This window comes from Macaca fascicularis, chromosome 15 (genome assembly GCF_037993035.2).
Source record: "Macaca fascicularis isolate 582-1 chromosome 15, T2T-MFA8v1.1".
Classification (NCBI taxonomy): Eukaryota; Metazoa; Chordata; class Mammalia; order Primates; family Cercopithecidae; genus Macaca; species Macaca fascicularis.
Genome location: NC_088389.1, coordinates 95,963,074 through 95,981,870, shown reverse-complemented (window position 1 = coordinate 95,981,870; position 18,797 = coordinate 95,963,074). Strand labels below are relative to the sequence as shown.

Genomic DNA, 18,797 nt, shown 5'->3' with positions numbered 1-18,797 from the left:
TCTAGGTTTTTCAGTTGGAAATTTAATTTGTTAATTTTCATTCTTTCAGTTTTATTGATAAAAGTGTTTAGGGCTATGAATTTGCCTCTAATCACTACTTTAGCATATATCATATATTCTTTTATCCTCATCTCCACTTGATTTAGTGTTAGATATGCAGTTAAGTATATTAAATCCTCATCATCAATCCTTTAATGAACATCATCTACTCAGGCCTTAGTGGGTTTCTAGTAGATTCTCAAGAAAGTTTCCTGGATACAAATTCCTACACTCTTGCATATCTAAAACACACACACACACACACACACACACACACACAAAACGGTGCTGCTCTACTGTTGATGTACTGTTTACTTTTTTTAAACAACAAACATTATGTTTTTGAATGTACAAAGCCAGCCTAGTTCTTTTTACTTTGTAAGATATTTTATCTTTTCACCTTGTAGCTCTGAGGATTGTTTTTAATCTTTATAAATTCCAACAGTTTTACTCAAATAGGTCTCAGAGTTAGTAGTTATGGGTCAATATTCCCTGAGCTCTTTCAATATGTAGATTCTGATCTTCTATTTACAGAAATAGGTTTTTTTAATTATATTTTTAAATATGAACTTGTTCCATTGTTTTATATATCTCTTTCTAGAGATCCAATTGGATTATTTCTGCTACATTTTATTTCAAATACTTTCTTAGTCTTTTAAGATATTTTATTTTAAATTTTTATTCATTTTTTAAAATTTCTTTTTGTTTTTTGTCATCTTGGTTGTTTTCCTGATTTTCTTCAATGTTCTCCTTAAATTTTCATTTGAATCTCTTATTCCTTAGAGACTTTCTAAATTAGTCTTCATTTTTTTGTATAACTTAGATTTCTATGTTTTCCTAAAATCAATCAACTTTTATTTTAGTTCTGCTTATTTTGCATTCATTTCTGTTCTTGGTGTTTTCATTTCTGTTTCAAAGTGGTTTGTACTGTATTTCATAGCCAAAAATGCTTATTTGAGGGTATTTCATTTAGTTGCATTTAGTGGATAAAATTTTTGTCATCTGGATTAATTTGATTCTCATTTTCTTCTATATTTTTATAGTGGTGATAGATCATTGAAGATTGCTTGTGCCTCTGCATTTCTGTGTACAGGGCTGGTGGTTTAGGTCTGAATAGGTTTCAGAGATTCCTAGTTCAAGAGTTCTGTCTTATGTCAGGGCAGTAAAATACGGTTGACAGGGTTTTTGCTGTTGTTGTTGCTGTTGTTTTAAACAGGACTGTAGGGTAGGGTTACTTATCCTTTGCCTTTTTTCTTTTGGCTTGTAGGACTGCAAATGCGCTCTCTTTTTATTTCGATTCAGCATGTAGCTTTGAAAGAATTCCTGTCTTTTTTAAATTGTTCTCCTCAAATGTTACCTTTCCAAGACTTCCTCCTGAAGCACTGTGTACAATTTTACCTTCCTCCTGGTTGTCAGTTTCCTGATCCAGCAGATCACTTTTTTTTCTCTTTTTATGGTGATGGTTTTAGATCAATATCAGGCCTGCTGCTAAGTCTTCCTTCTCCATTCCAATCAATTTTTCAGAGACTACCCTTGTACTTCACAAGGACTCTGGGAGGAGGACAAGAGATAACTCACAGAGATCTGGTGTTCATTTTTGTAGCTGCAGGTCTTTTGAAGTTTGGACATTATTTGTCTTCTTGTTATGCTGAGAGCATGAATTTTATTTCTTCTCATTGTTATTTAGGTGTTGGGAATATGTTGGGAGATTAAGATTTACACCATCACTATTACCTTGGTTACCCATCAAATTAAAGTGTTTAAGAATATGCCACCACATAAAATATTCCTAATGACACTCTGCTGTGAGAGCTCTAGTTTTCTACCCTGGTCATAATACGTACCTCAAAATATGCTCTATCTAGTAAGTGGTTGGTGCATAGCATTATATTTGATTGACACAGGAAAGCTGGGTATCCTAGAACCACAGAAGACTGATATATATTTGAGGGTCATTCCAAAAAGATGCCCACAACCCCAGCAGTTAACCAGCTGGAGGTGAAAAGTGTGAGAGAAAAAAGGAAGCAAAATGTTGAGGAGCAGTTACATAGCACATAGGTGTCCAATGAAAGACTTACCCAGGGTAGAAAATATATTTGGTAGTTACTCTCTGAAGGCTATTATAAAAAGATAACCATGGCTTCATGGTTCCTTCTAGACTTCACTACTCTACCTCTCATGCCTCAGTTCCTCTGTGTTGTCTCTTGTCTCACTCTATTAGTATTGTGTTATTGATATCTTTAAAAGAAATTTCATTCCATGAGTGTTAGAGATAGTGGTCTCCATAGAGACAACCAGGAGCAACCAGGACCGAGTCAAGCAGTGAAGGGGCAAGAATGTACCGTTTCACAAGGTTAGGTACTCTTAGGTCCGCTAAGTACTGACATCAGTCTCTGTGTCTCTTAGGTCAAATCATCAAGAGTAAAAATCATATAAAATGACTGATCTTTTTATTACTGTTGGGTAGTATAATGGTGCAGGCACTGAAAAGTGCTCAACAAATAATTGTAAATGAGTGAATAACTATCAAAATTTATAAAAATGACCATCAAATATCATAATCCTCCTACTTGCCAATAGAAAATGCTGCTTTGGAAAAGGTTTTTTAAAGCCTACTGTTCTACATCAAACAATAAGTTACTGTTTGGGATCTAAGCCCCATGAAGAAAAGCGTCTTCTCTGGCTTTCTAAGGAACTTGATTTATTCGAAATCATAGGACCCTTTTGAGAGATGAGTGTTACCTACAAATTGCAAACATGTTTTGCCCCACATGAATTAACAAAAACCATAGCAATACATTGAAGTAAGAGCCAAGGGGCAAAAGAGTGGAAGGACCTGGAGATTATTTCCAAAACACAAACTGATGGTTCATTGAAGCAGACATTGCAAATTAACTCAACTGCTTCCCTTTATTTGTCACATTATTATTTTAAAGTTCAGGCACAGGTTATCTGAATAATTTGCTCTAAGAGGGACAAAATTAACTAATAAAAGCAAAGAAGAATTTGACTGATTTATAACAAAGATTGCAGACAAACTGGCTCACTGTCATAATGGCTGAGAAAATGTGATAAAAATTATTGGTCCATATTTTCCAAGAATAAAAGTATACGTTCTGCTCCAGAAGCTGTATAACTATATTCACTAGGTCCTACTGTATATCTTCCTAGAAATACAGAAATTATAAAGACACAATCCCAAACCTGAAAAATCTGAAAGGGAAGAGCCATATCAGAATCTGGGAAGGCACAAAGAAAGCAGGCCATACTACTGAAATGCTTCAATCTAGAGAACATATTATCATTCTAACTGGAACTTCAAAGAGTCAAATGCTTTACGGTGGGGGGCAGAGGGCCAAAGATTTCCTGTAAATGGAAAAGAAACATCATGACTATTCCTGGGAGTCAAGAGATAAAAACCGTATTAAATTGGTTAAGAGAATGCATTCTAAATATTGTCTATGAAGACTGGTGGAGAGAGTAGAGCTGACCATTGGGAGGACTGAGCACCAACCCTGGCTCTTTATGAACTAGCTAGAGGAGTCTGCCAATGTTTTCCACCTCTATGAACTCCAGTCTCTTCTGATGATATTCTCTAGATTAAAAACTTAATGTTCATTGCCTGTAGTTGACATGTTCTCTGCTTTTTTGACCTGCTAGCCTTGGCATCTAAGAAACAGAATTCATATACTGAAGGATTTGCTATCTGTGGAAACAAAACAAGAAAACTTACTTCTCTGAGAAAGAAAAAAATATGAAATCAGAAGTGAATGCCCTTGTAAGGAAAAAATTAGCTTTGTCCACAGGAATTTACATGAAGCAATTCCATGGAACTGTTTTCTGAGCACAGAGAACCATTATGAAAGCTCAGCCTCTGGACAACAGCTGGGTATGCATCTCAGCTCTGCTCTTTCCTCCTAATGTCTTAGACCAGTTTTTGAACTGTGCCTCCATCTTCTTCCAAGAGCAGCAAAGCATCTCATATCAGTTTGCAATACAGTATTTACAAACACCATAGACTCTGCGCTGCCATTAGCTGGACTTTGTTAGGCTAAGAATGTGTACAATTCAGATTCACTTTCCTCTTCCCCATTCCAATTAATGGATTTTCATTTATCTTTTATTTTTCTGACACCTAAGATCCAAGACATAAGTGTTCTCTCAAGATGGTACAGAGTCTATCTCTATGTCTTTTAAGATATAAATTCTAAACCCAAGACTGTATAAATATCAAGGCTTATGAAATATGTTTAGATGATTACTTAAAGCCAGAAAACATAGCTAGTTTTAAAAAAATCAACATCCATAGAGTATACTATCCATCATCCCCTAAGATGCAACAAATCTAGTGAGGCTCCAGCTTCCTTTCTTTCTCCCTTCCTTGTTTCCTTACTTCCTCTCTCCCCCTGTCTCCCTCCTTCTATTCCTTTCTTCCTTCCTTCCTCCTTTCTTCCTTCTTCTCTCTCACCCCTTTGTTTCATTCTATAAAACCTCGTTGTAATTTCAGGTGTTTGAAACAGCAGCTCAGTCTGTCTCTTTGTGAATGAGTTAATACAATATTTCAAATAGCATCTGAACCAAGACGCAAGGTAAAATTTATCTTCAATATACCTCTTCCCCACAGAGAAGAAAATCTAGCTAAACCTCCCCATAAAGAAATGAAGTTGTGATGCAATAAACCTGACAAAAAATTAAGCAGAGGTTACCACAGCAAGGTCTATCTTCTTCAGAAATAAGAGCCTCTTCCATCCAGCTATACAAAGTAAAGTAAAGGGCTTGGAAGCCAGAAGCATACTGGAGCTTTTCTATTCCATTGATCACTGCCACTCTGCTGAGAGATGTTTATATATTTTATGTACATTCTTTAGTTATGCAATTCAATTGCAAACACCCTGAGGGCTTCAGGGCAGGACCATATCTGATAACTAATTTTAAAAAAGATTTCTTCATATAGTGCTTAGCAATAAACCTATTAGAAGCACAAAATATGTTTTTCTCAAACAGGCCTGCAGAAAGTCATGCACAGAAAAAAAGACCCTGGTGCTTACTGAACGGCACTAGAATGCAAGCTCCATAAAAATCAATGGATTTGTTTTATTCACAGTTCATGGCAGGTAGACTCCAAGACAGCCCCCAATAACCCCCATCTCCTGGATTCATGTCCCTGTGTAATCTCTACCCAAGTGTGGACAGAGCTTCTGACTAACCAATAGAATATGATAAAGGTCATGGAATGTCACTTCCACGATTGGGCTCCAAAAAATTGAGACTTTTATCTTGCTATTAGACTCTCCCTCTTGCTGGCTTTCATAAAGCAAGATGCCATGTAAGGCAAGCCCATGTGCCAAGGAACTCAGGGCACCAGGGAACAGCTAGCAAGAAATTGAGTTGAATTAAGCCAACAATCACACAGTCGGCTCAGAAGAGGGTGCTTTATTAGTCAAGTCTTTATATGAGACTTTGGCACTAGCTGGATCCTTGATTGTAGCTCCTGAGAGACTCTGCAGTGGAGAACTCAGCTAAGCCATGCCCAGACTGCTGGCCACAGAAACTCTGAGATAATAAATGTGTATTGTTTTAAGCCACTAAGTTGGTGGTTATTTGTTACACAGCAATGCACAACTAACGCACTGCTATTTCCTCAGTTCCTTGAACAGTGCCTGGCTCATAGTAGGTATGTAATAAATACAAGTTGCACAAATCAATAAATGAAATTAAGTCCTGTCACTGATACAGAGTTACTGAAGGTCAGTAAACTATTCATCATGGTGCTGCAATGTACAACTAGATGAATAAAGTCAATTTTTACAACAAGCCTTCTAACAAATTCAATTTTCTAAAAACAAACATGTAGTAAATAAATACAATTTCTCACAATAAACATGTTAAGCAAGCTTTTCGGTCATCGTAATAGCCTCAAGGTTGGCTTATATTTTCTAGGAGAGAACAATAAACTTTATAGTTTAAAACAAAATAGCACTGGAGACCCCTTGTACCCTTCTTGGCTAAGAAACTGACCAGGAATTCAATTTCACAGTAACAACATTCAGAATATGCATTGCTCTAACCTAAATAGTCATTTAACCCAGCCTGGCTTGTGCTCTTTATTCTTTCTGCCTTTATGATTCCTAATTGGGAAATATGCTTCAATCTTCTCCCTCACATTCTCAAAAGCATTTGGGTCAGCCTCTTTCCTTCCTCTCAAGGTTTCTCATTAAATTATCTTGTGATTTGTGGCCTGTGAGTCCAACTTCAATTTTAACCAAGGATAAATTTTTAAAAAATATTTTTAGTTCTCATTACCAGTTGTGATACTTGCTAGGAAAGAAAGAAGGCTGAGAGAAATGACAGCGGATGTGGTAGGAGCAGTGGGTGCTTAGCATGATGAGAACGTCTTTCTGAAAATGTGACTTTCAAACTTTGAACTAGAAGATGAAAAGAACCCAAATATACAAAGAGCCAGGATGGGGGTATGGGCGTAGAACAGCATTTCAAGCAAAAGGAACAGCACATCAAAAAGCCTGAGAAGAAGTTTCTCAGCAGAGTTGATTTTACAAAGTCAGCCATATTGTGAATGTGAAGGACAACTATACACAATCAGGATCACACACACACACACACACACACACACACACACACACACACACGAAGTCCAGCACAAATTATCCTAATGCTTTTTTTTGGATGGTACTAGAATGTAAGCTCCACAAAAGTAGTAACCTCTCTTTACAACTGCTTGTAAAAAATATCTTGATGTTATTTATATTTGTTAATTTTGACTCCATTTATTTTCAAAATGAAAAGAAATCATTTTGCCTTTTTTTCACTTTTCATTATTCTATGTTATTATTATGATTTGAGGTAAAAATTACTCTAGCTTCCAAGAGAGAAAACTAAGGTTCAGGCAGGTTCCAATAAATCTTCTAAGGTCACAAAGCTCATAAATGGGGACATCTGACCTGGTCCCTCGCCAGCCTAGTCCTCATAAAACAGGGGTTAAAATGGTGAGAAGCAATTAAGAAAAGAAGGTCATGCATAATTTTATTTATATGGGTGTCCTGGATATTAGAAAACCTCAATTTTGTCCAAAATATGCCAACAGTTACATTATCAGTCACTCTACTGTCTCACTGAGGTTTCTAAGCTTATGAAGGGATCCATCTCCCCCAGACAAAACTAACAAGCACTTCCTCATTCTATGGGCAAATCCAACTTGGTTTTGAGGCTAAAAGTCCAACTCTACCACAGGCCAAATGTTGGGTCACTAAATACAAGAAGGTATCATGGAAAGACGGAAATAATCAGATTTTGAGGACAATATACCCGCGATAAAATGGACCAGTAAAATGATGTCAATATTATCCACCCTCCAGATTACTGTATAAAGATAATTCATACAGCACATAACACAAAGGAACAGCTTAGGTGAATGAAGGTAAATATTTGGAGCTGAGAGTGATCTGGAAAACCCAGAGGTCTCTCAGAGGTCTGACAAAAGACTTTAATCAAGCATGTAAGGTCATTCCTCTGAGCAAAGGGTTTGTTTCTTATTAAAATGCTGGTGCACTGGGGAAAACCTGACTCCTTCCACTTTTATCGGCAAATCTTCAGGGTGAAACACTGGCTGCATTGGAGGGGGCGTGGGGTGTGAGAAAGGCTCTTAGACACTGGGAGTTTACGAGGGAGGAAAATGGTGGAAGGAGAAGGAGGAGGGTTCTACTTGGTGACAGAATACACTCACTTCAGACTTCTGCTTCAAACTGCCAGGGGTATGAGCGTGCACCATCTGTGACAGAAGCATGGGGAAGAGGGGATAAAGACGGATTTTCATCAGCAGCATGGCTCTAGTCTAGTACATTTTTATAAGCCTCATATTTTAAAGTAGTTATTTCAAACACTAAGAGTAAATCTAGAGATCTAATATACAGCATGAGGACTATGGTAATAGTATTGTATTGTATAATGAAAATTTGCTAAGAGAATAGATCTGAGGTGCTCTCACCATACAATAAAAAAATAGGTAACTACAGAAGCTGATGGATATGCTAATTTTCTTGACCACAGTAATCATTTCACTCGGTATATTATAACACATCATGCTGTACACCTTAAATACATACAATTAAAAATTAATTTTAAAGACTCTGTGATCAATCATAACACAAAGCATAAATATTATATCAATGATACTTTCTTTCTTGCCTCAATAACCTCTTTGTTTCCAGTATTAACTCTCAAAATGAGGGCCGACTACCCATGCTGACTACACTTTACTCACAAGATAGCCATACCTCTTTTTCTTCAAAATAGCATTCACTATAAGTATCAATCAGTGGAGTGCCTGTCTTCAAACTGGTTTATTCACCGTACTGAATAAAGAACCACAACTTAGTGCAACCATTGAAAATGGAGGGAAAAAAGGACTATTTTAATCACTTTATTTTATTTTGTTTTATTTTATTTTATTTTATTTTTTGAGACAGAGTTTTACTCTTGTCACCCAGGCTGGAGTGCAATGGCACGATCTGGGGTCACTGCAACCTCCACCTCCTGGATTCAAGCAATTCTCCTGCCTCAGCCTCCAGGGTAGTTGGGATTACAGGTACACGCCACCATGCCCAGTTAATTTTTGTATTTTTTTAGTAGAGACGGGGTTTCAGCAGGTTGGGCAGGCTGGTCTCGCACTCCAGACCTCAAGTGACCCACTTGCCTCGGCCTCCCAACGTGCTGGGATTACAGGCGTGAGCCACCGCGCCTGGTTGAGAAAAGGAACCTTAAAGGGTCTTTATTTGGCCAGGAAAACAAGCCTTTTCCTCTATTTTCACTTCTTTGTCTTCAGACTCAGCCACGTGGGGTTTTGAACAGTTTTTCATTTGTCATCTGCTCAAGGTACCAGTCCTGCCGGACAGAGGAAGGAAACACTTTCGCTTCACTGATACACATCCCATAACTGGACCCACAAAACCAGGGCTACCTGGAATTCTCAGTTTAGTCTCATTAAAGATCTTTCTCAGAAAGTTATACTGAAACCATGAAAGTATTGCTCTTGGTAAAATAACAATAAAAGAAAGAAGATACTTAGCAGGATTCTGACTGTATTTCACATTTTTTATTGACTCTTCAGTACAACAACAATATCTAAATTTTTGCTCGGGCGAAATGGTAGCGAGGTTGAGTTTGATGATGAATGTGAGGCGTAGTCTGCTGTTTGGGAGAGGCACTGCTGTGTCAAAGATGAGTGTGGTGTTCTTCGGAGTTTAGATGGAAAAGTGTGAGAGAGTATTGTGAATCTGTGATTGTTTGTGGGGAAAGATGGTGGTTTGTGTATCTTTTTCTCCCTCATGTCCATGTGAAAGGAGTTGTTCTAGCAACGCAGGAAGGTTGTTCGTCATTATCGCAGTAATTGGGGAATGGGGATGTTGACATATGTTGCCAAGGGGCAAGGGGTCTTAACCACTCTGCAATGTCTTTACAGTGAAGAATTTTCCCAGCTCAAGTTATTCATGCTCTGTTGAGAAATACTGTGCTCCAGTAACAATTTTGGTCTCTCTCCCCAGCTCCATTCTCTCTCCCTGGAGTTCTCTGATGGATATATTGGAAGAAGACATGAGCCTGCCCAGCCTAGCCCCCTCCTCTCTTGCTTCCTTGTCTGTCTGCCTGCAGAGAAGTTGTTTTCTGGGATAGGCCTGCAGGTTGGTTGGTTTTGTTTTGTTTTTGAGGAGTGGGGTTAAGTTCAATTCAGGAGTGAAGAATTAGGAAGTCCATTGTGGGACACATCAAAAATCCATGCATTTACCTGCTTCAGTCAAAGCCCACCAATTTCAATATTAATCTCATCCAAAATATACCCTTACAGAAACATCCAGAATGCTTGATCAAATGTCTAGGCACTGTGGCCCAGCCAAGTGGACACATCACATCAGCTCCAGCGCCTGCCCAGAAGAGTGATGTGTTCTCAGATCTCCAGACCAGGCCAGTCACCAGCTGAGTGCCAGAGACTGACCTCAGTCAATGCCACAAAGGATCACCTGGCCAAGCCCTCCCTGGTCCTAACTCACACAATCTGGGAACATTATACATGGTTATTTTAAGTTACCGAGTTTGAGGTGGCTTGTTATGCTACAGTAATAAGTGGAACACTAATTTTAAACTTCCATTGCTCCCTCTCTCTCTCATGAAACTTCAGCTACACAGGCCAGTACAAACACACATGCTCCCTCCTAGCCTCAGGCCCTTTCTACCTGCCATTCTTTCTGCCTGCAGTATTTTTCCTCCAGCTCTTGGCTTAGCTGGCTCCTTTCATCTTTCCTTCCTGCTTCAGATCAAATATTACTTCCTCAGAGAAGTCTTCCCTGACCACACTCCCTAAATTGGCCTCCTTCCCTCTCTATGTAGCCTTTTTTCATTCTGTTCATTTTCTTCAAAACATTGATCTCAATCTGAAATTATCCTGGTTTCTATCTTTGACTATTGTTTTCCTCAATTAAGCATTAGATCTGTAGGGTAGGTTCTTAGCTAGCTCATTTATGGCTCACACAATGATTGGCACAGAATATGTGTTCCATAGATATCTGTGGAAGGAAAATTAATGAATGCTTATCTCATATGTGGGTGACTGCCTTCAGGATCCTGTCCACAGGCCTCAACTTCCTAAGTCTACTATCATAGAATTTAATGAAGGAAGATTAGAGTTCCCATGAGCTATAAAGGGTGTTTTTCTCTGACTTTTCTTCTGCTCTTTTTTTCCCCCTCTAATGAGACGAGCATTCACCAGGGAACAAAAAGCCTAGTATCCTTTTACAATACCTCACAGACAAAAACCGCTGGATTTTCATATGTGATTATCTGTGGGACTTGTTTATAAATTTTCCTAACTCTTACGGATTAATTAAAAGACATCTCTAAACTGAAAAACGAAAAAAATTTTCTCTTATTTCCTGGAAATCCAGTCTACTCTTAGCCTTTGTGTAATACAGCCTCAGCTCTTAATTTCTTTCTTCTCCAGTCCCCCAGCACGAGGCTTACAGAGAGCTTGGGTTAAAGGGTTGGGGAGAGGCAGAGGCAGGTCCATCCCCTACTTTTTTTGTTCCCCCTTTTCCAGTTACTGGTTTGGATACACTTGAGGCATAAAAACCAACAAATATTTTTTCTCATCCCCTGAACTGAGGTTCTTATCTGAAGCCAGCACTCAACCCATGCTCTATACTTTCTTATTCTCTTGTATTCTGATTCTCCCTTGTTTTAACCATGTTTTTCATTTTCTGTATTCTGATGCTTCAACATCTGGGGCCTTTCTCACCCTGGAGAGACCACCCCTCCCAAGGTATGCCAATTCCTAGAGAGAGTAAACAACTCACTTGAGAGCATGCCTTTCAAGTATAAATCAACCAGTCCAGAGTCTACAGCCCAACCACCTTTTTTGGGGCTTTCACACTCTGGGCCACTATCGTCTGCCCTAATTACCCCAGGGTCAGGTACCGGACAACTAGAGACAGCCTCTAAACCCTAAAGCCCACTGAAATCATTCAAATCAGCCAACCCCCTGCCTCACCCATTCCTTCCCACAGAAAGCACAATAAAGGTTCCTGCTTACAGCTCCCCCCACCGCCCCGCCCCCTGCTTCTGCCCCTGACCCACCCAGGTGCTTCTCTATGTGACCCCCTTGTGGTGTGGTATGCCCCCTCCCGTTGGGAACTGTGAGTAACAAACCATCTTCTCAATGGCAATTGTCTCCTGATCTGTTGACCTTACTGTACCTCAAATTTCTATTACCATACTGCATTTTAAAACATCCCTCTAGACTGCAAGTCAAGCCAATGTCTTAATTGTCTTGGGCAACTTGGATTCTGCACACTCAGTGCTCAGTATTTTAAGTTTTATTTTAGCAAGACTTAGAAACCTGTTTTAAAGCACTGATTCATTCAAGAAACATTTTTTGATGTCTCATGTGTACTTGGTATTGTGGAAGGCCCTGGGGATAGGAGGATGAATAAAACACGCTTTTACGCAGGCTCCTGGCAGGATGGGGACTCAAAAAATATTTGAGAAAAGAAGAAATGAATCAATGTCTTCCCAGAGCTCACAAGCTAGAATCCATTGCTTGCCGGATCCCCTGGTGTGTTACCTCTATAAAATTGTGGTCAATTTTGGAAAGTTTGAAATTAGAATAGACTGGTTTGTCTTGTTTTGTTCCATTTTTTACATGTCAAGCTATTGAAATCTGGACTCTAAAAGATTGTTCACATTTTTCAAGTTATTATTTAGCAGATTTAATGGTTTTGCTTGGGACATCTTTACCAAAATCTAGCCTCACTCACTCTAAGAAGAGCCTAAGGAAACTGTTATCTGGGGGACATAAAGTAAATATAACATTAATAATAGGTCAGGTGCAGTGGTTCACGTCTGTAATCCCGATGGTTTGGGAAGCTGAGGAGGGAGGATGGCTTAAGGCCAGGAGTTCAAGGCCAGCCTGGACAATATAGCAAGATCCCATCTCTACAAAAAATTGTAAAAATTATTCGGGCATGGTGGTGCATGCCTGTAGTTCTAGCAACTCAGGAGGCTGAGGCAGGAGGATCACACAAGCCCAGGAGTTTGAGGTTATACTGTTATACTGAGCTATGATCACTTCACTGCATTCCAGCCTGGGTGACAGAGTGAGAATTTGTCTCTACATAATAATAATAGCTAACACTTACTGAGCTCTTAATATATCCCAGGCATTGTCCTAAACATGGGACATGTAGTATTTTATTTGAACATTATAATTCATATTATCATCCTTATGTTACAGATGAGGAAATGAAGCTTAAATAGAGTGGATCATTCACTACAGGTAACATAGCCAGTGAGTACAGCCTGGATTCTAATTGAGGCAGCATTATCCCAGAATCTATCTACTTAACAACTAACTCTAGCTATGAGGTAAATCTGTATAATTTTCTCAGTGTACCTTGCTTAGACCCATTTCTAAAGTCCATGAAAGAATTTGGGCCAAATTTATTCCCAAAGAAATCCTAGCCACTCAAAATTTTGCTACTAAATACACAATATTTGAGTCTGCCAGAATCTTTTTTCTTCCAATAATGTATTAGAATTTCTTTTTAAGCTTTCTCTCCCTGGTCCCCATCCACAGAAGCCTAGTTCGTGATATAATAAAATGAGCTACTTTAAAGAAAAACTCCAGAATAGTTTCTCTCCAAAACTTTCCATAAAAGGGAACTGAGCTTTAATAACTACATTCATGCATTGAATGCACCTTAGGACTGGAAAGTGAGTTTTATGCTTCCTTATTAATGAATCTTTCCCAAGGAATTCTGTCAAAATCTTGTGGCAATGACTACCTCCCTGCCTTAGCTTTAATTATTCTATTTCCATTAGCCTGTGTCAACACATACCACAGAGGTCATCTCTGGACTTGATGTATTGCATTAAAGGTGAGCTTCTCTAGGATAATTATGTCCTCAAAGACCAGGCACTGGGGTAATGCCTTGGGGAGTCTGCAACTCCAATCACCTTGAACTTTGGATATGTCTTCGCTTAACATATATTTGTGGAAAAGAAAACCATAGGACATGAAATAATGCACAAGTTGCAAATGTGCTCTTTTCTCTATACATGACTAGAGATTAAATATTGACTATAGCAGGCAAACAGAACTCTTTTCTGGAATCTCGAGTTTCGGAATTCCCAAAAGAAACATTAAAAGCTTCTTCCTTTCTTCTCTTGCATCCAAAAGAGAAATCAATGAGCTATTGAATAAGACTTTTGATCCATTACCAAGACTCAAGCTTCCTAAAACACTAGTCAAATGGTATTTAATACTTCGTTTTAAGACCCAAACTTGCCCATCCCGGCCTACAGGAAAGGGAGAAGACACATCCCAGGGCTTGCTTTTGCTCCACAACAAGCATTTATTGAATGTCTACTATGTGCCTGATCATGTTCTAAGTCCTTGAAGATAGAGCAGTGAACTTGTATCCTTATCACTGAGGAGGGAGAAGGCAGTACCTGCCGGTTACTTGAAATTCCCACTGGAACCAATTCACAGGGCAGAACACTTTAAACTCTACTCAGACTCTCAGAAGTTGGGTAGGAAGAAACTCCTTAAGTCTTTGGAGCCTCACAGATGCCTTATGGGCTCTGCTTTCCACACTTACTAGAGCCAGGTATTTAATATGAGCTGGGGACAAGAAGCATGAACCCCTCCAATTTTTATGCAACGTTTTGTGAGCAAGTATGAGCATTTGCTGGAGCCAAAGTCTACACATGTCCTCGAATTCTCAAAAAGATCTGGGATCCCACCAAGGTTAAAAGCCTTCCCCTAACATACCCACAACTCGTGGATCCCAGGTGACTGCGCTTGTACTTTCTTGCAGTCACCTGCAAGAAAGGCCACATTTTGAACCAAAAAGCAATGCCAAATGGATGCCACACTGACTGCAACAGCCACTTAGCCTGGTGTACACCCCGCTTAGTCCTTTCTCAACTTCACAACTTCGCTCACCAGAAAGCTTCGGGTGCAACTGCAAGGCGGCCTATTCCTTTGGAAAGGAATGAGAAACACGTAGGCTTGGAAGTACTGGGACATTGGTGCCTCTCCTGTTTTGGTCCTGAATGGATTCCCGGCGAAGAAATCACAGGCCTGTTTTCTCCTGACCCCACTTTTGGCATCTCTTAAGGCCAAAGCTAGTTCTCAGAGCTCGTCCGCCTACAGCTACTAAGTTTTCTGAGAGCAATAAAGATACGACGGGATCCATCTGGACGTTGTCCGGACAGGAGAGGCAGCCGGCATTTCCCTTCAGAGAGCTGCTGGGGGTGCACAGCGGCTCGGTGACAGCCGGAGTGCGCAACCCACACTTAACCCGTGCGCCGGGCAACATAGAGCACCTCAGTACACGCACGCGGACCGGACACACACGCAGTCCCGTACACGCCCAACGAGCGCGCACACACGCACTCCATGCACGCGCGATGGGCGCACACACTCGCATCCCTACACGTGCGCTAAAGCGCACACACCCGAGCTCCCATGACTGCGCCCGCGCGCAAAAGAGCCGCAACTTCTGAGTGGGACTCGGCATACGGGGGTAGTGCCCAGTACTTCACCATCCGTCACCGTCGCGTCCGCCTCCTCCCCTGCTGGGTGCACCTCCAGCCGCAGAAATTTCCGGCTGGGGCACAAGAACTGCCCAGGCCGAAAGAGCTGCTCCTCCGTCACAAAACGCAGTTGCACGCTGTACTGCAGGCGCTCTGGGACCCGGGCCGGAGCCAGAGTCGCAGCCATGGCCAAGCGTCTCTGTCCGTGAGCCCTAGCAGTGCCTTCCCCGCGCTGCTCTGGGCACCGAAAAACTGCTAGGGCAAGGGGGAGGGACTTGGAAGCGCGCACCACCTTCCCCAGCTCCCGTTGCAAGTTCAATCTTCGACCTCCGAGACGCCCGGTGACTTCTGCTGGCACCTGTTGCCCTCGGTATCACCTCCCTCATCCCCCTGCAGGGCAAGCTGGAAAGCGGCGACTCCCCACCCACCGCACAGGAGCGCCCTGTAGATGCGCAGATGGGCCCAGCCACCCAGCGGGGCGGCAGCCCTGAACACACAAGTTTGGAGAGCGCGAGAGGCACCTGAAAGTGGTTGGGGTTTGGAAGCAAAAGGGTGACACCTGCTGTTCGCTGGGACCTCTCTGCGGGCGTGGGCGTCGGTTTGGAGACGGCCTTTGACTGGGCTCTTTGCTTGATGAGTGGGCACTCGCTCTTGGTGTGATTCTGGCGCAACTGGCACCCACGTGTGAGCGGTAGTCCCAAGGGCCGAGTTCTTCCCTCACTGACAGGGTCGAGAGAGCAGCAGCAATGTGGTAGGAAAGCCCGCAGACACTAGTGCAACTGGCTGGGCCCAAAAGACCATATTCGTCTTCCATTACTTAACTTGGGATTGCAGGTTTACTCGCTGCTGTATTGTGAACAATTTCCCTAGAAGTGGGCCGGCAGAGCCAGGGACTCTTGTCCCAAAGTTAATGCCTATCTCCGGCAGCTACCCAGCATAGTCATTCGGCTCCAGCTTCAAAGGTTGGGCTCTCCAAGCCCTGAGTAACCGATTCGCAGGTCCTTAGTCCTCTTTGCAGAGAAACTGATCTGCTGCAGAGTTAAGAAAAGGAAGCAGTTCTTCTTTTGACAAGAATCCCCCACACTTACAGATTCATGTGCCATAAAAGGACCTTTTCTTCAAAAGCTGAACTGCTTTCTGTGTGCCCCCAGTCTGTGACCTCCTAATAGAATGAATTGCAGGGAGGAAGCAAGGTTTATAAATCCATTCTGATCCTCTGGTGACAATGTTCCTCTTAACTAAGCAGGATGACTTTAGAAGATCCAGCTTCCCTAGAAGTCCTGGGTTCTATGACTTCAGAGCTCTCAAGTGGGACTGTTAAACCCAGCCAAGCTGTATGAAATCCTGGGTCTCATTTATCTGCCTCCCACACCTTCTTCTTCCTCCCTGTTCCTGATCAGGCTTCTCTGGCTTCTCCAATTTTCCTTTAAGACTTTTTCCTCCTCACCCTCCTTCTCTCTGTCTCTCCTCTTTCTCAATCATCTAAGTACTCTACTCTTTTCCCTTGTTCTCATTCTCACATTTGGTTGCTGCATGGCTTTGACTCAGGCTCTGGAAGCCCTTAGGAATGAGATTTTCTCAGTCTGGCGTAAAGGCCATAGAACACTGCATCCCGCTTCACCCTCACACACCTTCCATCTGTTGGTGGATGAATGACAATGTTGTGACCAGAAGCTTGCAGGAACCTAACCCTAGGTATTTCCCCTAGGAGGAACTTTAGTGGCACCTTCATAAAACATAGCTGCCATAAATAACAACATTTGACTGTATTTTACAATAACAATGCCTTTTTTAGGGTGCTTAGCAAAGAGAGCCCAGTAACTACTACATAATCTCTCTAAGTTCAGAGCTCCTGCCTTAACCCCAAAGAATGAATCCCTTTGACATTTAGGTCACATATTCTTGGTAGACGAGGTATTTTGGCTCCTAGGCTTCCCAGCCTCTCAGATCAAATCTTACACAGTGTTTCACTTATTCTGCCTGGATATAAGTCAGGATCTGGTCATAAAAAAAGAGGCTGCCTAATTATGAACTAACTCACCTTCCTGAACTCAGAGCTGGGCCCTCTCAAAAGTGCAGGTGACTCAGAATATAAAGTGCTTCCTCAAGCTCCTCTCACGTAGTTTACAGTAAAGAACAAAACTGGCCCATGTGGAAAGGACCTAAGTTTTTTCTGAAGTTCCTCATAACAAATCCTTTATGAAATCTTTATGGTAATGCTAATATTAATCATTGATAAAATTGGCTTGTTGTATTTCAATTATTATTTCTTTAGATGGATGTATTGGTTTCCAAGGGCTACTGTAACAAATTACCACAAACTTGGTGGCTTCAAACAACAGAAAATTTCCCCCACAGTTCCAGAGGACGGCAGCCTGAAATCAAGGCATCAGCGTGGTCTTATTTCTTCTAGAGGCTCTGGGGAGAATCCTTCCTTGTCTCTTCCGGCTTCTGGAAGCGTTCTCTGTTTCTTGGCTTCCTTCCCTGCATCATTCCAACCTCTGCCTCCATGGTCACATTACCTCCTCATTTTCATGTGTCTTCTCCTCTTCTGTCTCTTACGAGGGCACTTGCCATTGGATTTAGGGCCCATCCAGGTTGTCTAAGATGATCTCCTCTCAATGTCCTTGATTACATCTGCAAAGACCCTTTTTCCAAGGAGGGTCGCATTCACAGGTTTGGGAAGTTAGAATGTATATATGTCTTTTGGAGGGCAACCATTGAAAGAACCCACACATTCCCTGGTAGCCACCACTGGGGAGGAGAACATGCTTACAAGATATCAGTTCAAAGCTTAGGCCCAGCCCTTGCGTGTGTGACTTGGTGATGAGTACATTTTTTATACCTGGCAGACGTGAGAGAAGACAGGTTGAGAGAGGGATTGTGGGAGGAGATAGGGTGAGGAGATCATGGTAACTAGACCGGATTACTAGAGGAACTAAAATGTGCTGCATATTCCAGGAAAAGATGGAGTTTGTTATGAAAGATGGGAAACATTATGAAGAAAGTAGAATGTTTATCTTTTTTTGTTTTGTTTTGTTTTTGAGACAGAACCTCGCTCTGTTGCCCAGGCTGGAGTGCAGTGGCACAATCTCAGCTTCCTGCAACTTCCACCTCCCCAGTTCAAGCGATTCTCCTGCCTCAGCCTCCCAAGTAGCTGGGACTACAGGTGTGTGCCACCATGCACAGCTAATTTTTTGTATTTTTTAAAAGTAGAGATGGAATCTCACCGTGTTAGCCAAGATGGTCTCTATCTCCTGATCTTGTGATGTCCCCACCTTGGCCTCCCAAAGTGCTGGGATTACAGGTATGAGCCACTGCACCTGGGCCATGTTTATCTTTTTTAAAATATAAACTATATTCATTCTGCAAATCAGTGTTTTCCCAGGGACAGGAGAAGGAGAAAGAGAAAGAGAAAGAGAGAGCGAGCAAGAGAGAGAAACAGAATGACCCAACCTTTACTCTTCACACCAGTGGTCTTCAAGCTGAGGTATGTTAAGACCCAGGATGGAGCATTTTAAGGAAACATATTTCCAGTCTGTCTACTTCCACAAATAGTTTTTTTTTTTAAATTGATCTTCCTGAGAAACACTAATGAAGATGCGGATTCCCCTTCTCAGTGCTCACTTTTTAAAGGAAAGGCATACCTGTCACTCACC

The 18,797-nt window shown here is 41.4% G+C and overlaps 1 protein-coding gene across 1 annotated transcript in view; it reads right to left on the bottom strand.

Annotated features, from left to right (window-relative positions):
- LOC102137288 (histone-arginine methyltransferase CARM1-like) overlaps positions 1-14,921 on the bottom strand; it is a 278,594-nt gene extending 263,673 nt beyond the window's left edge. Inside the window, 1 exon segment of the mRNA XM_074015792.1 lies at positions 14,699-14,921. Coding sequence (XP_073871893.1) covers positions 14,699-14,921 — 223 coding nt within the window.
- Between the last annotated feature and the right edge of the window lie 3,876 nt (positions 14,922-18,797).